Source organism: Podarcis erhardii (genome assembly GCF_964252035.2).
Source record: "Podarcis erhardii genome assembly, chromosome: 14".
NCBI classification, from domain to species: domain Eukaryota; kingdom Metazoa; phylum Chordata; class Lepidosauria; order Squamata; family Lacertidae; genus Podarcis; species Podarcis erhardii.
Genome location: NC_138503.1, coordinates 42148072 through 42166355, shown reverse-complemented (window position 1 = coordinate 42166355; position 18284 = coordinate 42148072). Strand labels below are relative to the sequence as shown.

Here is an 18284-nt window from a genome sequence, read left to right as displayed (position 1 = left end):
GCGAGTTCCTGCGGGGTTTTTTCCCTCCCCCCCCCCTTTTCCTAAGCCCTAAGCCGCTTATCAGCTGATCCGCTGATAAGCCGCTTATCAGCTGATCCGCTAAAAGCCGCTAAACCGCTAATAGCGCTAATCCGCTAAGCTGTCAATGGGCTTGCTTCGCAAGATGACAAAACCACTATACGAAGAGCCTCACGGAACGGATTAATTTCGTCTTGCGAGGCACCACTGTACATCACACCAAGTCACTGTTCAAGAGAGAAAAGTCCTCCTAGGCACCTTTTAAGCCTATGGGCAAGTCTAAACTGTTCTAGATTGTAGTCTGTAGTCTAATATGTGCTGCTGTTTTCTCTCTGAATGGGTTACAAAACTATCTTCATAATGTTGTTGGCATTGTTACAGATCACGGTCATAAAGAGCTTAAGTAATGGAATTGAAATTTTCAGTTATATGTTACATGTTCAGGCAACCAATGGCAGTGAGCTAATTACAGTGAAATTCCTTTATCTATTTTCCAGATGCCTTCCAAAGATATTCAGACTGCTGTTGTTTCTCCTCCCGCTATTGCTGTTGCTAGGTAGGCAGAAATGTATCAGTAGAATGAGCCTGAAATCTTACTAATCTAGGTTACCTATTTATAGGGTTGTGTGTATTCAGCCTACATGTGTGGCCCACTCAGACTGAATGCAGCCAACCAGCCACATAACAGTGGTTCATCTAGAACAGGGATGTCCAACTTCCAAGAGATGTGATCTACTCCCACTATAAAAACATTGGCAGTGATCTACCCATTGGATTGACCAAAGTTGTTGAGGGGTTTTTTTGGGGGGGGGTCACTCAATCAGAGTCACGCGATTGACCAGGAACACCCCATGATCAACCCGTGAATCACGATCAACCGGTTGGACATCCCAGATCTAGAATAATTTCCCAAACTTGGATCTCAAGCTGTTTTTGGATTACAACTCCCAACATCCCTAGCTATCAGGACCAGTGGTCAGAGATGATGGGAACTGAAGTCCAAAATCAACGGGAGGCCCAAGTTTGGGAAACACTTATCTAGAAGCTTGAGCAGCCTTTTTTCCTGCTTGCCTAGGTCTGGAAGTGTGTGTGTGTGTGTGTGTGTGTTTGTGTGTACGTACACATGCCTAGTACCTGGTGAGCCACAATTATGATGGATAATTCATTGCAGAGCCCAACATCCAATCCATGTAGGTGTGGTCCACTCCCACCACAGCTGGAAGGTTAAGAGTATGCCCAGCTACACAGATGGTGAATCTTTGTAGCAACAGAACTGTCTAAGTACAATAATTATGTAGAATAGCACTTCATATAGAGGGATGACTGAAAAGTTTTAAGTAGCGGAATTGGTAGAAATCATTAATTTATTGGAGGGGATGGGCCCTGGGATTTATTGGGAACATTGGAAGCTCCTTTATTCTAAGTCAGGCAATTGGTCCACATCACTCTCTATGTCTACACTGACTAGCAGTGATTCTCCGTGATCTCAAACAGGGGTTTTTTCCAGCCCTGTCAGGAGATGCTGGAGATTGTACCTGAGGCCTTCCACATGCAACACATATGCTTTCGAACTGAGTCAGGGCACTTCCCTGTTGCTCTTGAGTTCCCATAGTTTTCATATTTGCATTGAGAAAGGATGTAGACCACGGATAGGCAAACTAAGGCCCAGGGGCCGGATCAGCCCAATTGCCTTTTAAATCCAGCCTGAGGACAGTCCGGGAATCAGCGTGTTTTTACATGAGTAGAATGTGTCCTTTTATTTAAAATACATCTCTGGGTTATTTGTGGGGCATAGGAATTCGTTCATTCCCCCCCCCAAAAGAAAATATAGTCTGGACCCCCACAAGCTTTGAGGGGCAGTGGACCGGCCCCCTGCTGAAAATGTTTGCTGACTCCTGATATAGACTGTGGTCAAAGTTATTAATTCAATGATCAATGCCAAATTAATGTTGGTTTATTTTGTCAAACTTACTTTAGAAAAAAAATCTGAGGATTTCCTGTTATCAAGATCTTTATCTTTACCCCTTTTTGCCTTCTTTCTTTTAGGATTATGGCACTGGGGTACCGAAGGTTTCCTTTCGTTATTGCCAGCTTTGAATTGGACGGGCATACACAGAATACACAGCTGGGAAGATTCTGCAAATATCATTGAGCCTCAGCCCGATGACTCTTATGCTCTTCCATACCCTGATGTAAGTGCTCTTTAAAAATATGTGTCTTAAGGCTTTTTGTTTCACATGTGAAGGCTAAGGGGCTCTGCATGTTACTCACTTTCCTATTAGATGATGGCCTTTGTTCTATCCATCTGCAAATGAATACCTGCCAGTATTGTGAAGGGTTGGGAGTGATACAACCAAGAGCTGGCCAAATTATTTTGTTCCTGTTGTGCAGGCCTTAGTCTGCTATGCCAAACATGACATATGCCACCCATGTACAGCAGCCTACCAGCAACTATTGTTGCTGCCTGTCTTGACTTTCCAAGCGTCTGACAGGCTCTCTCTTTTTGAAACCCCAGAGCATGAGGTTGGCTTGATGCTTCACAAGTTGTGTTGGCTTGATAGATAGCTCATCAATATGCATAGTGCATAGTTTTGTTTTTTTTTTAAAAAAAACCCTTCCCCAATGGATGACCTTTGGACTCCTCCCCATCTCCTTTCCATGTGCAGTGTATCCTTTAAATCCGTCTCTTAAATTTTATTTTATCATTCATTGCTCTGGGGATAATGAGAATTAATCCCAAAATCTGAAATAAACTCTCAAGAAAGGTATGCCATTCTTATCACTGCCTGCTTTTAGGCAAAACAGTGGAGACAATTTTATTTCATTGGAGCTTTTCTGAATGGTGTTATTATTCAGGATTAACTGCAGCTGCTACTTTAGTCTGCTTCTCTAACTTGTTTTAAGGGTTTTTGTTTTGTTTTACAGCTGTAATTTGTTGCAGTTGTGAGCTATTTTGTTATTGTAAACCACTATGAATGTTTTAGAACAGAGCTGGAGTATAAATGAATAAATACCCTTAAAAATCATAGGAAACTATGAAGGTATTTGATGCAGATCGTGTGATAGAGCTGGAAAAGAAAATGGCCTTTATGTCAAAGAGATGGCATCATCGGGATGAAGAATATAGTAAAGTGCTACTTCTTCTGCAAAGCCTTCAAGATCAAGTTACCCAGATGAATGACAAAAGTGAAATGCTGACACTCATTAAAAATGTGGTGGGCCAGCATATTAAAGAAATGAAACCTGATGAAACGCTACACCCAGCGGTAATTTGTTTGGAACTGTTTCTTAAAACTTGGGAGTTTTAATGTGATCATTACAGACTTGTCATTCAAATACTCAATAATACTTCTGTTGTAGGAGGCTGTTTAGAACTGACATGGGAAATGAGAGCTTGTGTGGGTGGGATACAAGTGTTTTCAGCTTGAACATGATAATAGTTTAGCAAATTGCATTATAGTCATTCTCACTGGAAGCATTTCATTGTAATTCCATTCAGCCAAATGCATATGCTTAAGCTGAAGATGGTAACATTAAAAATTCATTATTTGATATAAAGCCCAACATGCAGTACATTTAACACACGTTCCTGTGATTAGCTTAAGAGTTGAATCACTGTCTCTTAAAGGAAGAAAATATGCTTTTCGTGAATGGATTTTAAAATGATACCATTTTACTTCTTTACCTTTTCAAACTGCATTAAATAGCTCTCATACGGTCATTGTACTTAAATATGGCTTCAGGATAAACAGATATTATTTTGGGTTGTGTGTTTAAAATCCATACAATATGTAAATATGGGAGGGATCTTGTGAGCAATAAGCTTCAAAAGTTACTATTCTGTTTTATCTTTAAAGCGTGACTTTCTGACCTTGCACCAAGAACATGAATGGCGCATTGTAGCTTTAGAAGATCTCCTTGCAAAACTCTCAGAAAAATCGGAGGTAATGAAAAGAATGATAGAGTTGCTTTAAAAGTTTATTTCAGTAGCAAAGGCTGTAATTTTAAGAATACTTGATTGGAAGCAAGTCCCAGTGAAATCCACAAGTTGCTTCCAAGCAAATATGCTTAGGGAAGGGGAAGAAGAAAAAGAGAAATCTGTCACCTCATGAGTGTGGAACCTCAGGTCAGGGAGCCAAATGTGAGTGTCCAGGCCTCTCTATTTTTGGATATTATCTCCTAGAACTAATGCTGTTGCAAACCCTCCTCCAATTGGTCATCTGGCCAGAATGTCTCCTTGAAATTTGGTAATGCCTCTTGCTTGCCCAGATGGGAAGAGATGTATTTGGGCACAAAGTGGTAGTTTAATGGCTATTATGCTGGGCTTGGATGTGGGAAGTTTAGGTTCCAATTGTCTAAAAATCTCACTGGGGGTACCCCTTGGCACTTTATAATCTGTCAATCAAACTAGCTTTTCAGGATGGTTGTGAGATTAAATACCACAAGTTGCTCATAAGGCCAAAAGTGTGCCAAATGTATAATTTGTTGTGAGAACCAGAATTTTCAAAGTTGGAAGGCAGATCTGTTTTTCCAGCATTAAGAAACATTTTTTAAAAAAATTGCAGTTAGCACTCTAACCATTTCTCAAAAGCATTAAAAAATAAGATATGTGCTGGGATAATGGAAGACAGTTGGTTTGACCAAACAAGATTTATTCTGGATAAACATCAGACAGAAAGAGGAAAGGATTTTTCACTTGCAAAGAGGCCCTAGTGAAAATACGATTAGTAACCTCAAGTTGCAGTCTTGGGATCCAGAGTGTTATGTGGATCTCCATATGTCAGGTAATGTTTCTGCTTCTTCTCTGGAAGAAGGATTGTGCCTTCCTTTCTTGTAATGCACTCCCTTCCCCCATAGCCATATGTTGAGTTAATGGATAAGAGCTGGATTACAACAACTACCACCACCGAGTGGTTTAAGAGCAATTTTCTTCCCCAAGTCACATGCAGTCCCAATTGGAGTCCAGTGCCTCTGCCACTTTCTTTCACCCGCCCCCATTCCACCATGGCATGAATATGTCAAAATTGCTATCAGAAATTTTGAATGTAGTTTAGAAAGTATGCAAATTGGTTCCTCATCCTCTACTTTTCCCAAAACAAAATAAAAAAATTCCTTCCAGTAGCACCTTAAAGACCAACTAAGTTAGTTCTAGGTATGAGCTTTCGTGTGCATGCACACTTCTTCAGATACTTTTCCCAAGTTTCTGTTGTCTGGGAAACTTTTCTTCACAGCATCTCTTCTGTAGTTCAGAATAAGGAGGTTCCATGTGAATTTAATCATTTTGTTATTTTTCAGGGACTTCAAAAGGAACTTGAGCTAACCAAAGTACAAAAAATGAGGTATGGTATGCTTCTATAAGGGGGTGGGGGGTTAGCTACTGAATGTTTGGCCTTTGTTGTCACTATACTGCATCTTGAAATTACATTCTAAAACTTGCTATAAGTCTGGAATATCATTCCGTCATTCCACCAACTCAGAATTTATTTTCTTTCTTGTGACTTATTTTAACTCTATGCTTGTTTAAATCATATGCTCAGAAAATTGATTTTTAAGTTTCAAAATTCAGTTTGTTTGCTGATTAGCTAACTGCTGCTTTGTGCTGAAACTATGCAGTAAGGGAATTCAGCATTTTCACCCCACCATGCTACTTTAAAACAACAATTGGAATTTAATGTCTGTTTCATGTCTACGTATAGTAGCAAATTCAGCAAAATGCTGTGAATTGTATAGAAATTTCCAAAGAATCGTATGAACTTTGGATGGCTTTGAACATTTCCCCAAGTGAATAATAAGCAAAGTGTGAATGGTTCATACCTTCATCTCCATTGCTGCTTTTTTATCTTGTTCATAGTGGAGCAGAGGGAACATGTTTATCACATCAAATATGTTCTTGCATGCATGGAGAACACATTTCTCTGCCAAAAACTTGCTCATTTTCTTTTACTTCAGCGTAATGTTTTGTTGACTGTTAGTAGATCTGTTACTAATAGTTCTGATATTTGAACTTTGTCTTTTATTATCTTTCTGTGCTGTCAGTGACACTGATGAACAAAACAGGCATCTGTTATCCAAGATTAAACACCTAGAACTTGAGTTAGGTCACATGAAATCAGAACTGCTAAGTTCACAGGGTTTGAAAACTTGCTGTGACAGAATGGATACCCTTCATGAAAAGGTAAGTTCAAAAGGAGACTTCCCTGAATGAAGTTTAATATGTTGTTATTTGTGCACCCAGGTCTGACAAAGCATTTTGTGTCCAAGGCAAGATTCCTGGAGGGATTGATTTGCTGAGAAGCATATGGTTGTGTCTGTTTAGCTTACTCAAAATACAATACCATAAGATGCAGTTGGTTTCAGGACTTTACAGGACTGTCTACAAGCAGGAGGCTGGCCTACTCAATTTCTGTGGGGAGGCACTAGCTTATAGTTCTTTAGAATTTTCTTTTGGCTATCCCTGTCATTCCATTTGAAGATCATGGTAAATGGATTAAAGGCTGTAGAGCTGGGATCCAAAGAGCAGATTAGGCCCACAGAAGGGGTTTACAGAAACCCAGTGGAATTTCTGAGTTGTTTCCTTTGAATAGTTAACATGAATGACTATGACAGAGGGAATATGGTTTGTTGCCTATCTTAGTGTATTAAAACATAATGTTGAAGCACCTCAACTTTTATGTTACAGCAGTCTGATTGTTGGGAATAGCAGGAAACTAAAATAAGTATGTGTGTTAAGAGAACCACCATTCTATTTGGAAAGTGATCCAAAGCCAGTGATATAACTTTCCATATGATATGTTTCTAGGTAGATGCCCAAGTTAAAGAATCAGTCAAGATCATGCTTTTTGGCAACCAACAAGGAGACTTGCCAGAATCACTGCTTCAGTGGCTAACATCCAAATTTGTGAGCAAGAATGACTTGCAAAATTTGTTACAAGATCTGGAGTTGCAGATCCTCAAGAACATAACTCTCCACATGTCTGTCGCAAATACAAAGTCAACTTCAGAGGTAGTAACGAGCGTTGTGAATGAGGCTGGGATTTCAGGCATCACAGAAGCGGTAAGTAAGACGAAAAATATTGTACATTTCCACTAAAACTCTAGATTGCACTTTTGTGAAACAGCTTCATTAAACTTATGCTTAAGTTTCTGTGCATTTCATTTTTAAGACAGTAAGTGCAATTCATCTTTAACTACAAATGTTTTTCAGGAGAAAGATGTGAGCAAATATTTTAGATAAATGATAAAAAGATGGAGATGGAGACAGTCCATGTTTATGCCTATTAACATAAATTTAATTTAGTGTGGTATGATTTTGTAATGTTATCTTTTTTACTTTGGCCTTTAAGGACTCTTATTTTGAATGTCAGCTTTTTAAATAATGCAGTGTCCCATACCTTTCCATACGAATAATTCAGATTAACTCCTGCCAAGTCTGTTCACAATTGCAAAATTCTGAATCATGCTGCAATAAGAAAGTGTCCAGCTAATTGCTCGCTGTACATTGTAGTGTCTTTAAGGAGTGCCAGGTGTGGAGAAGGTGTATCCTGGCATTTTATGGTAGTTCCAGTTTCATAGAGTACTGCATCCACAAAGCATTTAACCTTTGGGCAATCCCACCATAAATGAAAGCACATCTCAAGGGTTTGGCATCCCCTCCAACATTTTGGCGAGGAACCAGTGCTCATGTAAAATAGTTATGTGGTTTTAAGTACAGTTTGTGAATTTACTTTAATGTGAGTTCTTTGTTCCTCACTGAGTCAGAACGAAATGTTAGTCTTGCTCCAGTATTTGAAATTATAATTTCATCAGTGTCATTAGATGATGATACCTTGGATCCAGAGTTAGTCTTCCATGAATGGAAGGGTGTATGAACTTGTGGAAGCTCACACTGGCAGAAGTGAAGGAGGCAATTTTTCAGTGATTCCTCTTTCTCTCTGTGCCACACCTCATTCTGTTCTGAAGGATCCTGCAACATTCATGAGCAGATCTTCAGGGCACTGCAGGAGAAAGGAAGTTTCAACAAAATCGCCTCTCTCTCCCTATGCCGTTGCTCCCAACTTTCATCCACTAGAAGCACCCTATGAGCAAAGATCCACTTCCAATAACTGACTGTGATTTCGTGCTGGGAATAACTTTGCAGCCGGCTTGTAGAAACAAATGCTTTGCTACCAATACCAGTCCTAGTTTTGTAGACCCATGTTAATCACCTCTGGCCTTTGCAGAAGTTGGTCTTTCTCGTCTTTCTTCTTCTTTAAAGCTTTCCTTATCTAGTCATTTGCAGATAATTATTACCCAACACAAATTCCTAGGCTAGTGTCTATGTGCAATTCTGAGAAGGTGATGTCTTGAGGGCTTGCTGGGTTATAAAGCTGGAAATAATAATAGGCATATAAAATAAATCTTGATGAAACATTTATTTGAAATTTACATACCACATTTTCTGCCAATAAGAGCGGCACTCAAGGTAGATATGCAACAAAATTAAATAATGTAATCAAGGTAATGTAACAAACACAAACATAATTTAAAAATCAAATTGTCAGATTGGACTGCTTAAAAATTAAAATGCAGCCAGAGAAACATCAATAAAATTCCAGCCATAAAAAGGAAAACCAGCCCTATTCATTCTGAATGGTGTTTCATAAAGAGGACAGCACATCCATATTGACTGTATTGGTTACTGCTCAGGAGTACAATTTGTACTATTGAACACTAACTCAATTCATAGTTCTGGAATTGACCTTTAAAACTGTTAATCGCCTGAGGCTTTGTCACATCAAAGACCAGATTTGCCCATATGTTGCTTCAAAGACTAGTTTGCCCAAGCCTTAAAGTTAACTGTCAGAGCTGCCCGAGGTCCCAGCTCACAAAGGACCAACGCCAGTTCGTTGTTATATACAAAAGTCTTTATTGAAGTTCAGTTTCGATTTCAAAGCCGTGGCGTGCAGCTCTACGTCTCAAACTCTAGACCGCCGAAGCTCCGTCTGAATCTCCTCCCCCCAGACACCAGTTTAAGACTCTAGCCCTGCTCCACCTCTTCCTCTGCTCTTTCCTCCTCTGGGTCCGCCTGTCCGCTGGAGTCTTGCCCTTTCTGGACTCTTCTGACGCTGAGTCCCCTGAGTCTTCCCCCTGCCTCCGGCGTGCTTTAGGACCTGGTTCCCAATCCGGGTTTTCTGCTGTCCCGCCGCCTGTACATTCGAACTTGGCGCCCGCGCCCAGCCGGCAACCTTCCTCCTGACCGTTACACTGCTCCTGTCACTGCTTCCCCCTTCGGGGGGGCTAGCTGGACCTGACCTCCCCTCCGTTCCCTCACTCTCCAACAGAGGCGTGGTCAGCCCTGACTCATCTTCTCTCCCTGCAGGAGGAGACGCTGGCCCTGATGCATGGGACTCTTCCCCCCCAACTACGCTCTGGTGGGGGAACTGGTCCTGATCTTCCACTGCTGCTTTGGGAGTCCCCGCTGGCCCCTTGTTTCTGGTGCGTCCCCCCTGGGACCCCCCTTGCCCTGGCCATCGGCGCCCCCCTCTGGGAATCTTCTGAATCGCTGGAGAAGCTCATGGAATCTCTCGGGCCACTGTCATACTCCCCTACGCTGCCCTCAGATTCTTCCCCTTCGCTCTCCGTTTCCCCTGTGCCTCTGCTCCTGAACCCCTGACATTAAGATTGGCCTTGAAGGCCTCCACTGGGAATACAGTTGGTAGGCATTAGGAACAGGTAGTGTCACTTCTTTAGAATAGCAACAGGCATCCTCTGTTTACATTTTTACACTGGTTGCATGAACTTTTTCTTAATTCAGAGAGACATTTTTTGGGATACTATCTATCTATCTATCTATCTATCTATCTATGAATGAGAATGCTGTATAAACCAATTCTATGACAAAAGCACAACTTGACATCAGGGCATCAGAATGCTGAAATACAGTGCTTACTCTCAATTTTTCATATTCCTCTTATGTATATTTTCAGCAAGCACGCATTATTGTCAATAACGCACTGAAGCTCTTTTCACAAGACAAGACTGGCATGGTTGACTTTGCCTTGGAATCTGGAGGTAAGTTCTGAGGGGATATTGCCTGTCTTATACCAGGGGTGTTGAGCAACCATTTAAATAGTTTAAACATTTTGAGCTGATCTTCATTACAGATTGTAAGTTCTGCAGAGGTTTTGCTGGATCTAGGAGCCTTTCCTGTTGTGGCCCCCAAACCCTTTAACTTTTTCCCTGGGTGTATTTGACTACCACCTAAAACAGCAGGGAGGAATCTTAGGCCTGGGGAGGGCCAAATGCAGTATTCCACGCTTCTCTTTCTGGCCCTTGGGACTCTCACCAGGGCATAACCCCTCCTTACCCTCTACCATCTTTCCCCCAGGCCACACTTCTCACTCAGCTTCACACCCTCCTTGAGCATTATACTAATTATAACTTGCTACTTCTTTTGTTTCATTTTGTAGTTTTCAGTGCCAGTTTTGCTTGATTTTAAATGGATTTGTTTTGTAAGCTGCCTTCAGGGCACTTGTCAAAAGGCTGGGGTATAAATCCTCAAAATAAATAAATATAGAATACTTCATCCCATAACAGGCTTTAGCTCAGAGACTAATAGAGTTTGTGTGTAAGAGGCTCAGACATAAGAGAAGTGGGTGGAGACAGCTTGGGAAATATGGCCTTGTCACCCCGGGAGATTAACGGCTAGTTGCATTGAGGAAAAAACAATTTACTCTTGACTCTGCAGTTATGGGAATCTAGAAATGTGCTTTAAATCAATCACCAGGAAATCTAAAATTCTCTAACCTGAAAACCTCTTTCTACCTAGAAAGGAACCCTAGTCAGTAGGAGTCATGGTTGAGATTAGCACTGCTCTTGTTAAAGTTGAACTTACTTCCTATAAAAATCCATCTTGTGTAGATACCTGTTTGGACATCTGGGTGGCTTATATCAATATATATGGTTAATTTAAGAAGGATATACAGATGATTATTGTATCCTAAATGTGAGCCAACAGTGGGTTTTGTTTTTTCTTCACTTTTTTCCTTCACTTTCCTTTTTATTTGTTAAATTTGCTTTTAAGAATTATTTTTTAATAATAAGTTTGGCATAGATATTTTTGCCCTAGTGTTCAGGTAGTGGGAATGTAAATAATTCACTGCCAAGCGGGGAAGAGGTGGAAGAAGGGGGAGCACATGTTTGAAAAGCTAGCTCCTAATTGCTCAACCACAGCTAAGAGCAGAAGGGCCAGCTCCATCTGCACCACCAGCCCTTGGACTCTAGATTATTAGAGCAAGGAAGGTGAGGCTGTGCTTCTTTATAAAGGAGAAAACAGACTGCTGTCCAGCAGCTAGAGTTTGTGCTGGCTGCCCTGTCTGTAGTCCCCCAAAGCATAGTTGGCTGCCAAGGGTTGAAAACGGCTGCATTAAATAGCACAAGGTTTTAGTATTTAAAAAGAATGAAGAGGCACACACAAAGTAAGTCTGCACTGTCTTATTAACAAACCTGAATAGTTTCCTTGTTTCTTCAAGGTGGCAGTATTTTGAGTACTCGCTGTTCAGAGACGTACGAAACCAAAACAGCTCTAATTAGTCTCTTTGGAATTCCTTTGTGGTACTTCTCTCAATCTCCTCGCGTAGTGATCCAGGTAATTAAAAGGCTAGTGATTTTTAAAACACTTGGGAAACCCATTTTCCCTGTTAAAGGCACAAGTTGCTCAGGGCTCTTGTCCAGAAGGGTTTCTGTGTCAACAGGTAAGGTCATTTCTGTTTAGTACAGCAGTATCTTGGCTTCCTCGCATCTTGTTGGCATCCTGGCATCAGCTTCTTTCTGTGCTCATGGAATAGGAATGAATTTTGTGCCAATATTGGATGAGCTAACCTTGGTGTCACTTAGTTTCCATCTCTCGTTAGCTTTTCTTCCAGAATCTCTGGCAAGAATTCCATGAAGGTGCATTTATTTGTTGACTGTTGCTCAGTTCCTTACCACTGAGATGCTTTGCAGCTAAATTTGTGCACTCTTCAGAACCCAAGCCATTTAAATGTTGACCAGCTTTCTGAAATGATGTTACAGTCATGAATTCTGATGTCTAGTATGTCCCGTGTGTGCACATTCTTGAAGTATAGGGCTGTTCCATAGGGGTGTATGCCCTTATACAGCCAGGACAGTTGTCATTGACCCAACACTGAGCTTCTTTTATTAGCTATTTCATAATTTTTTATGCACTAGATTGTAAAAAAACACCAGTAGTTTTCAAATTGTGCACACAGGAAGCCTGTGGCTTCTCAGGGTGTTCAGTGAGAAGATCAGTAATAAACTTCCTTGAAAAACTGCTTGCCCACCAATAAGCACCTTCTGCAGAGTTCATGTACAGGGGTATTGAGCATGCAACAGGTCTGGATAAAAGGCAGAACATGGCTTGTTGGTTCCTGAGGTGTTCCCCCCTTCAAGAATGCTGGACTAGAAAGCCTGATCCAGTCCTTAAAAAAGAGAGCACCTTTAGGGTAACAATGCATATCAGTCATACCTCTTGCTTTGTAACTATAAAATATACAAGTAGACTGTGGGGATTCTAGCTTAAAAACAAAACAAAGAGGCAGATCATACCAAACTAAGGTCAGCTCATAATTATTTTAGGAGGCACAGTAAGTTTAGAGAAGGTGATGGTGAAACCAAACAGGCCTCAAACATGTCACTCAAATCCCCTACAATAGGTAGATTTCCCAAAACAGATAAAACAGTGCAGAAAGTTTTAAAACCACTGAATTATGCAACAAAAGTTGCTTAAAGGTTTCTTAAAGGAAGCTATTTCAGATTATAATTGCTTCATATTTTTTATGATGATGCTACACGGCGTTATTATGTTGCTGTACTTTAGTTATTATAATTTTGAGCTGCTGAGCTACATGACTTAAAATATATGCACCATCTAAGGAAATTATGTGATTTCTCAGTATATGCTTTGTCCACATTATAATGTCAGATCTCTTGTTATTTTAAATCTTATTAATGGAACTGCAACTTTTTTTTTTTCTTCCCTTAAGCCTGACATGTATCCTGGAAACTGCTGGGCTTTCAAAGGATCACAGGGATATCTGGTTGTCAGGCTTTCCATGATGATCTACCCTACAGCCTTCACCCTGGAACACATACCAAAAACACTTTCACCAACAGGCAATATTACCAGTGCTCCAAAGGATTTTTCAGTATATGTAAGCTTTATTTTTGACAAAATAGATTAGGGTGATTTTCCTCAAATTTATTTATCTTGCAATTGTTATAAAAGGGGGATCAAAGGAAAAGGACTTTGAATACCTCAGTATATTGATTTATCACCTAACCTGCTCCGGATGTGCCTGTTTCAAAACTCTTCCCTTGGGAACTGTATTTGACATCTGTACAAGCAGCTGTAAGAACAGACCGTTCTAATTAGCTTTTCAGTGTACCCAGATAGATAACATAAAAGAATTTTCAGTAAAACAAAGAAATGAAAAGAACAGGAGATCACACTTTCAACTTAATATATTTTGTGTTAAAATTAAAGTAGAAAGTCAAGATGAGACGGTTTATAAAAGTTACTCTTGCATACAGACCACATTTCAGCCATTTCTAGTATTTTACATTGCAATTACCTGAGACTTTGTGGTGGTCTTTGTAGAAATCCAAGTAGTAAATTCATATTTTTCATATCCTAAAAAATTCAGGGTGTGTGTGGGATATGTTGTGTGTCCTACCTGCTTTTATTGCGATCTTGTATTTTAATAGGGGCTGAGAGAGGTTGAAATTAAAACTGAATCTTATAGTTACCTTCTCTGGTGAGAATTCAGAATAATATTAAACCTTTGTGTTGGCAGGGTCTTGAAAGTGAGTATGAACAAGAGGGCGTACTTCTTGGGCAATATATTTATGATCAAGATGGAGAGCCATTACAGATGTTTCAAGTAACGGTATGTCAACATTAGTACAAAGCCTATCTGCCTTTAGGTTTCTTTCTTTTACACTCTTGGAGGCATTGACATGAATGCAAATAGTATTAGGTTTGGATTTGCTCCTGTAAAGCAAAGAAGTTAGATCACGCATGTGACAAATAAAATATGGAAGTTGGTTTGCTCCAGTCTTGCATATAAGCCCACAGAGTTTTACTAGCATACTTACTGCTCATTCACAGAAATCTTAAAGTAGCACAAGGCTTTCCAAACTGGAGGAAATTTGCATTTCAAATTCCCCTAACTGCAAATTCTCCCCTCCTCTGCTATCACATAACTTGATCTGTGAACTGCTGGCCCTGCCTTTTAGCATGGGCTTCATGGATTTTTTACCTATTTTGACTGCAATAGTGCATGTAAAGTTGAATGCAAAGGAAGCTGTAGCAACAGTTATAGATACAACATTGTAATCCTGCTTCTTTTAAGGACAGAATACCGAAAAGCTAATGGTTGTGTCCAATACTGGTCCTGCTCAAAGTAAACCCATTGAAGATAATGAACATGACTAAGGGTTGCTAGGTCCTGCTGAGAAGAGACCCACTGAAATTAATAAACCTAAGTTATTCACATCCACTAACTTCAGTAGGTCTACACTGTGTAGGACTAGCACTGGATACCACCCTAACTTCTGTCCATTAATTTCAGTGAGTCTGTTGTGAGTAGGTTTTGGGTACAACCATAAGCACCCTTTTAGTCCACTTTATTGCAATAAGAAATAACTGGTGTGAGTTATGTGGTTAACAAGGGTTGGACTGAATTCATAGCATTTAACATTTATAACCATATAATTTATTCTACAGACAAATTACTTTTAAAATAAGTTATCTGCTAAGTTCTAACTTCTTCCTCGTCCTTTATTTTTTTAGGAGACAACTGAAAAACCATTCCAGATAGTGGAGTTAAGAATTTTTTCTAACTGGGGCCATACAGAGTACACTTGCCTCTATCGGTTTAGAGTGCATGGGAGACCTGCTGAATGAATCCTATGTACCCTTTCCTGCTTCTCGATGTATATTTTTTCTGTTTATATGTATATAAAGGGAAAGCCTGGAACACTGGAATTCTTAAAAGATACGTGATGGGCTGCAGGTTCCAAGTTCTTGGCTAAGTATAGAAGACTGCCAACAGAATTGTATATCAAACCAAATGGTTATTTGCTCGGATGCTCAGCTTGTACCTTCCAGACAGCTTTATATTTTTAACGTGTTCATTCTAAGAAAAATATTGCATGCCAACCGCTCTCATTTGCAAAACTCAGTTAACAAGCTAGTAAATATCTATTTTATTACTTTGCAATATAAGCTTTTTAAAACTTCTTTTTTTTGGCAGCTAGGAATCTGTTTTCATTGTGGGGGCTCACCTTCCCCACGTATATGATTTTTAAAAAACGACCGTGGATGCAGTCTACGATGTTCTGCAGTTAAATAGTTTCCAGTCACTTTGACGGGGTTTGCATGTGGTTCCAGCACAAGCCCTCTTTAAGGGATGGAGACTGTGTGGCACCAGTAGTTGCTGCATTGCCTTTTGGCCACAACCTCCCAGACCTGGTGCCACTTCACATACTTTAAATTCTCAGCAGGATTTGACACCGGTGTTGTGTTTTTGAGGGAAAGGTTCCGATTTCATCTGGAATTGTCTAAGAACATCTTGCTAAAAGACACATTTGGTAAGAATATATTATGTTTTAATGTTACAGATAGGAAAGGAATAGAGCCTATTCAGACTGGTAACCAAACTGGAAAAACAAGAGAGAAAAGCATCATTAACAGGTGTTTTAAACATAAATGGGTTTAAATTTTGATTTTTAAAACAACTTTCCTTTTAAGCAAGTTGATGGTTACAGAAGCTAATAGCAGTTGAATGAATTAGAAGGTTTCCATGAGTGTTAAGTACAAATTTGGCCAAGTGTTTCAGCGTATCAACAGAAGTATATGCTGAATAAAGGAAGAAGAGGTCTTATCAATAAGAAATGGCCTGAACAGGATTGAATTAGAATGGCTTACAAGAGTAGACGCTGAAAATGGGAAATAATAAGGAAGTGGAAGTGGAACCAGAATTAAAAGGATGATGCCAGAAATGCTAAACCCCAGATGAGGCAACCTGCAACCATGTTTCATCCCTGGGGCTTATTCACACATTCTCTTTTGTGCAGTTAAATATCCCAAGCCTCACTGGGTATTCTGGGGTTGCTGCTAATCTCTGGAAAGCCAGAGGAAACTTCACAAGACTGAATGTTGTTGAAACCTCAGGGGCAAAGTTTTGACACCACTTCTCCCAAAACAACTGTTTGTTTAAAAAACAACCCACACAATAACATGGTTATGAACTTCAGGACAGAAATTGAAGTTTTCCTAGAGCTCTTGTTACACATGGAACTTGTTGCATGCCCCGACAACTTGACATCTTTTAAATTGGAATTATTATTAGAAACCTTTCTTAGGAAAAAGATTCCTGAAAGTGGTGGTGTGTGAAAATCTTACCTTACGTTTTGCTTTTTTGGAGAGTTTATAATAATTGTTCTTTTGGGAACAACAAAATGGAGAGTTAATGTATGTTGCACAAAGAGTCCTCAAATATTTATAGAGAGTTTTATTTCCAGAAGACCATTTGCTTGCCTAAGTTCAGCTAGAAATAGAACCAATGGCCTATGGAGAAGAGCTTGTTAAAACCTGTACAGCTGTTACATAAACTGTAGGTTAAATATATAAATCAGAATTATCCTGTATAAATCCAAATGGGGGAAGTTGACGGGGTGGGGAATATTTTGCATAACACTAACTTATTTTTTAAAGACGTGAGATAGGACTTTGTGCAATGTATTTTTGTAAATGCTTTTTTCAAAATATTTGTCTCTGGTATCCTTTGCTGCCTCCAAACTGACAAGAAGCTATTGAAAATGTTTTAAGAGTTTAACTTTTGGAAAGTGCATGTAATATTTGGAACTAAGTAATAAAAGTTTTCTTTTTTCCCCCTTTTGGTATTTATGCTGAATGCTTGTAATAATTTGGCAATTTTTAAAGCCACTGAAAGGCAGCTGGCAATCATCTTATTTAAGTGCAAAGTGACTTGTTTCAGGACAATCTGGTTTATGACTGCTGCCCAGCACACAGCACAGTTATGTATGTTAATAGAAAAACAATGTGCCACACTACTTAAGCTACTACATAAATAGTCTTGGAGAGGATGGATCTTTCAATGGTTATTAGCTCTGATAGTTAAAGGTAACCCCCATCTGCAAAGGCCTGTTCCTCTGATGACCAGACTTTCAGGTACAAATAGGACAGCAGTCACTCATTCCCCACCTCTGACCTTTTCAGAGCAATCTGGTTGACAACAGCTACCAGACTCAGAACGCTAAACTAGAGGGACTTGGGCCCAGTTCCGTATGGCATTTTCTTCTTCTGGTTCTCATTGCCTACTGCACCAAATGCTCTGCCTTCCTCCCAAAATTATGCAGAAAGTCTATTAGGGAGGTACTTTAGTTCACGTTTTATGGATCCAAGGGCATGTAGAATTTGCTGTGTGTGTCTTGTGTGAAGGAAACACACAACCATGCAAGAATTAAATTTTATATAAAAGTTCAAAAAATGCTTTTACTTCTTAAATTACTACTGGTTTGCTACTAAATACCTGCAATATATCCTGGTTTTCTCCAAGGAGCTCAAGCACAGCTATCTTCCCCTCCTCCATTTTATCCTCATGACAACCCTGCAGTGTTTTTGCACAGTGCTTAAGTCTGTACCCAGTATCATATTACATACTTTGTGAGGATTCATTGGAGTCACACGAGGTGAGATCAGTGATTGGGCATCTGTATGCTTTCCCTAGCCTAGCAGCTTTGGGAAAGGAGCTATCTAGACTGAGGAAATATTGCAGTGGAAAGATTAAAAGAACTGGTGATTGCTCTGCAAGCTGGGACCCTGCCCAGCTACATAATAAGAACTGGAAAGAAGAAAGCACCAGGAGATCCAGCCATGGATCTCCTGCAGCTCTTCTAGCTTTGTCCTCTTGTCTCTTTCTGGAAATGAGTAGCATTAATGCAAAATGAAACATCTGTTTTAATTAATCTGTTCAAGTCAGGTCCTGAACAGATGTAAATAAAAAATGTATTCAGGGGAACATTTTCAGAATGCTTTAGTATGGAAGTTTTTTGTCACAGTTTAAAGCTGCTGTGTATTAATGCAGCATATCTATCAACTTGACATCGTTGCTTTCCAATGAAGGCAGCACACATGCAATTTGGTTGCTAACTGCAGGAAAGAGAACAAAAATTGCTCAGTCGTGCCTGTATGAAAGAGATTT

The 18284-nt window shown here is 39.8% G+C and overlaps 1 protein-coding gene and 1 long non-coding RNA gene across 15 annotated transcripts in view; one reads left to right on the top strand and one right to left on the bottom strand.

The window, feature by feature from the left end:
* Window positions 1-16271, top strand: part of SUN1 (Sad1 and UNC84 domain containing 1) — a 53440-nt gene extending 37169 nt beyond the window's left edge. For all 14 annotated transcript variants that reach the window (XM_081839652.1, XM_081839663.1, XM_081839664.1 and 11 more), the window contains 12 exons: window positions 516-574; window positions 2065-2210; window positions 3048-3284; window positions 3876-3962; window positions 5314-5357; window positions 6055-6193; window positions 6818-7072; window positions 9984-10068; window positions 11529-11644; window positions 13041-13208; window positions 13851-13943; window positions 14849-16271. In XM_081839652.1, the coding sequence (XP_081695778.1) occupies window positions 516-574; window positions 2065-2210; window positions 3048-3284; window positions 3876-3962; window positions 5314-5357; window positions 6055-6193; window positions 6818-7072; window positions 9984-10068; window positions 11529-11644; window positions 13041-13208; window positions 13851-13943; window positions 14849-14962 (1543 nt within the window). In that variant the 3' untranslated portion in view covers window positions 14963-16271. The remainder of the gene's footprint in view (window positions 1-515; window positions 575-2064; window positions 2211-3047; window positions 3285-3875; window positions 3963-5313; window positions 5358-6054; window positions 6194-6817; window positions 7073-9983; window positions 10069-11528; window positions 11645-13040; window positions 13209-13850; window positions 13944-14848) is intronic.
* Window positions 15791-17161, bottom strand: LOC309329359. Its single transcript, XR_014151072.1, has 2 exons — window positions 15996-17161; window positions 15791-15956 (listed from the first exon to the last, which is right to left on the bottom strand). It is a non-coding gene; the product is annotated as an uncharacterized lncRNA (long non-coding RNA).
* Window positions 17162-18284: the final 1123 nt, after the last annotated feature.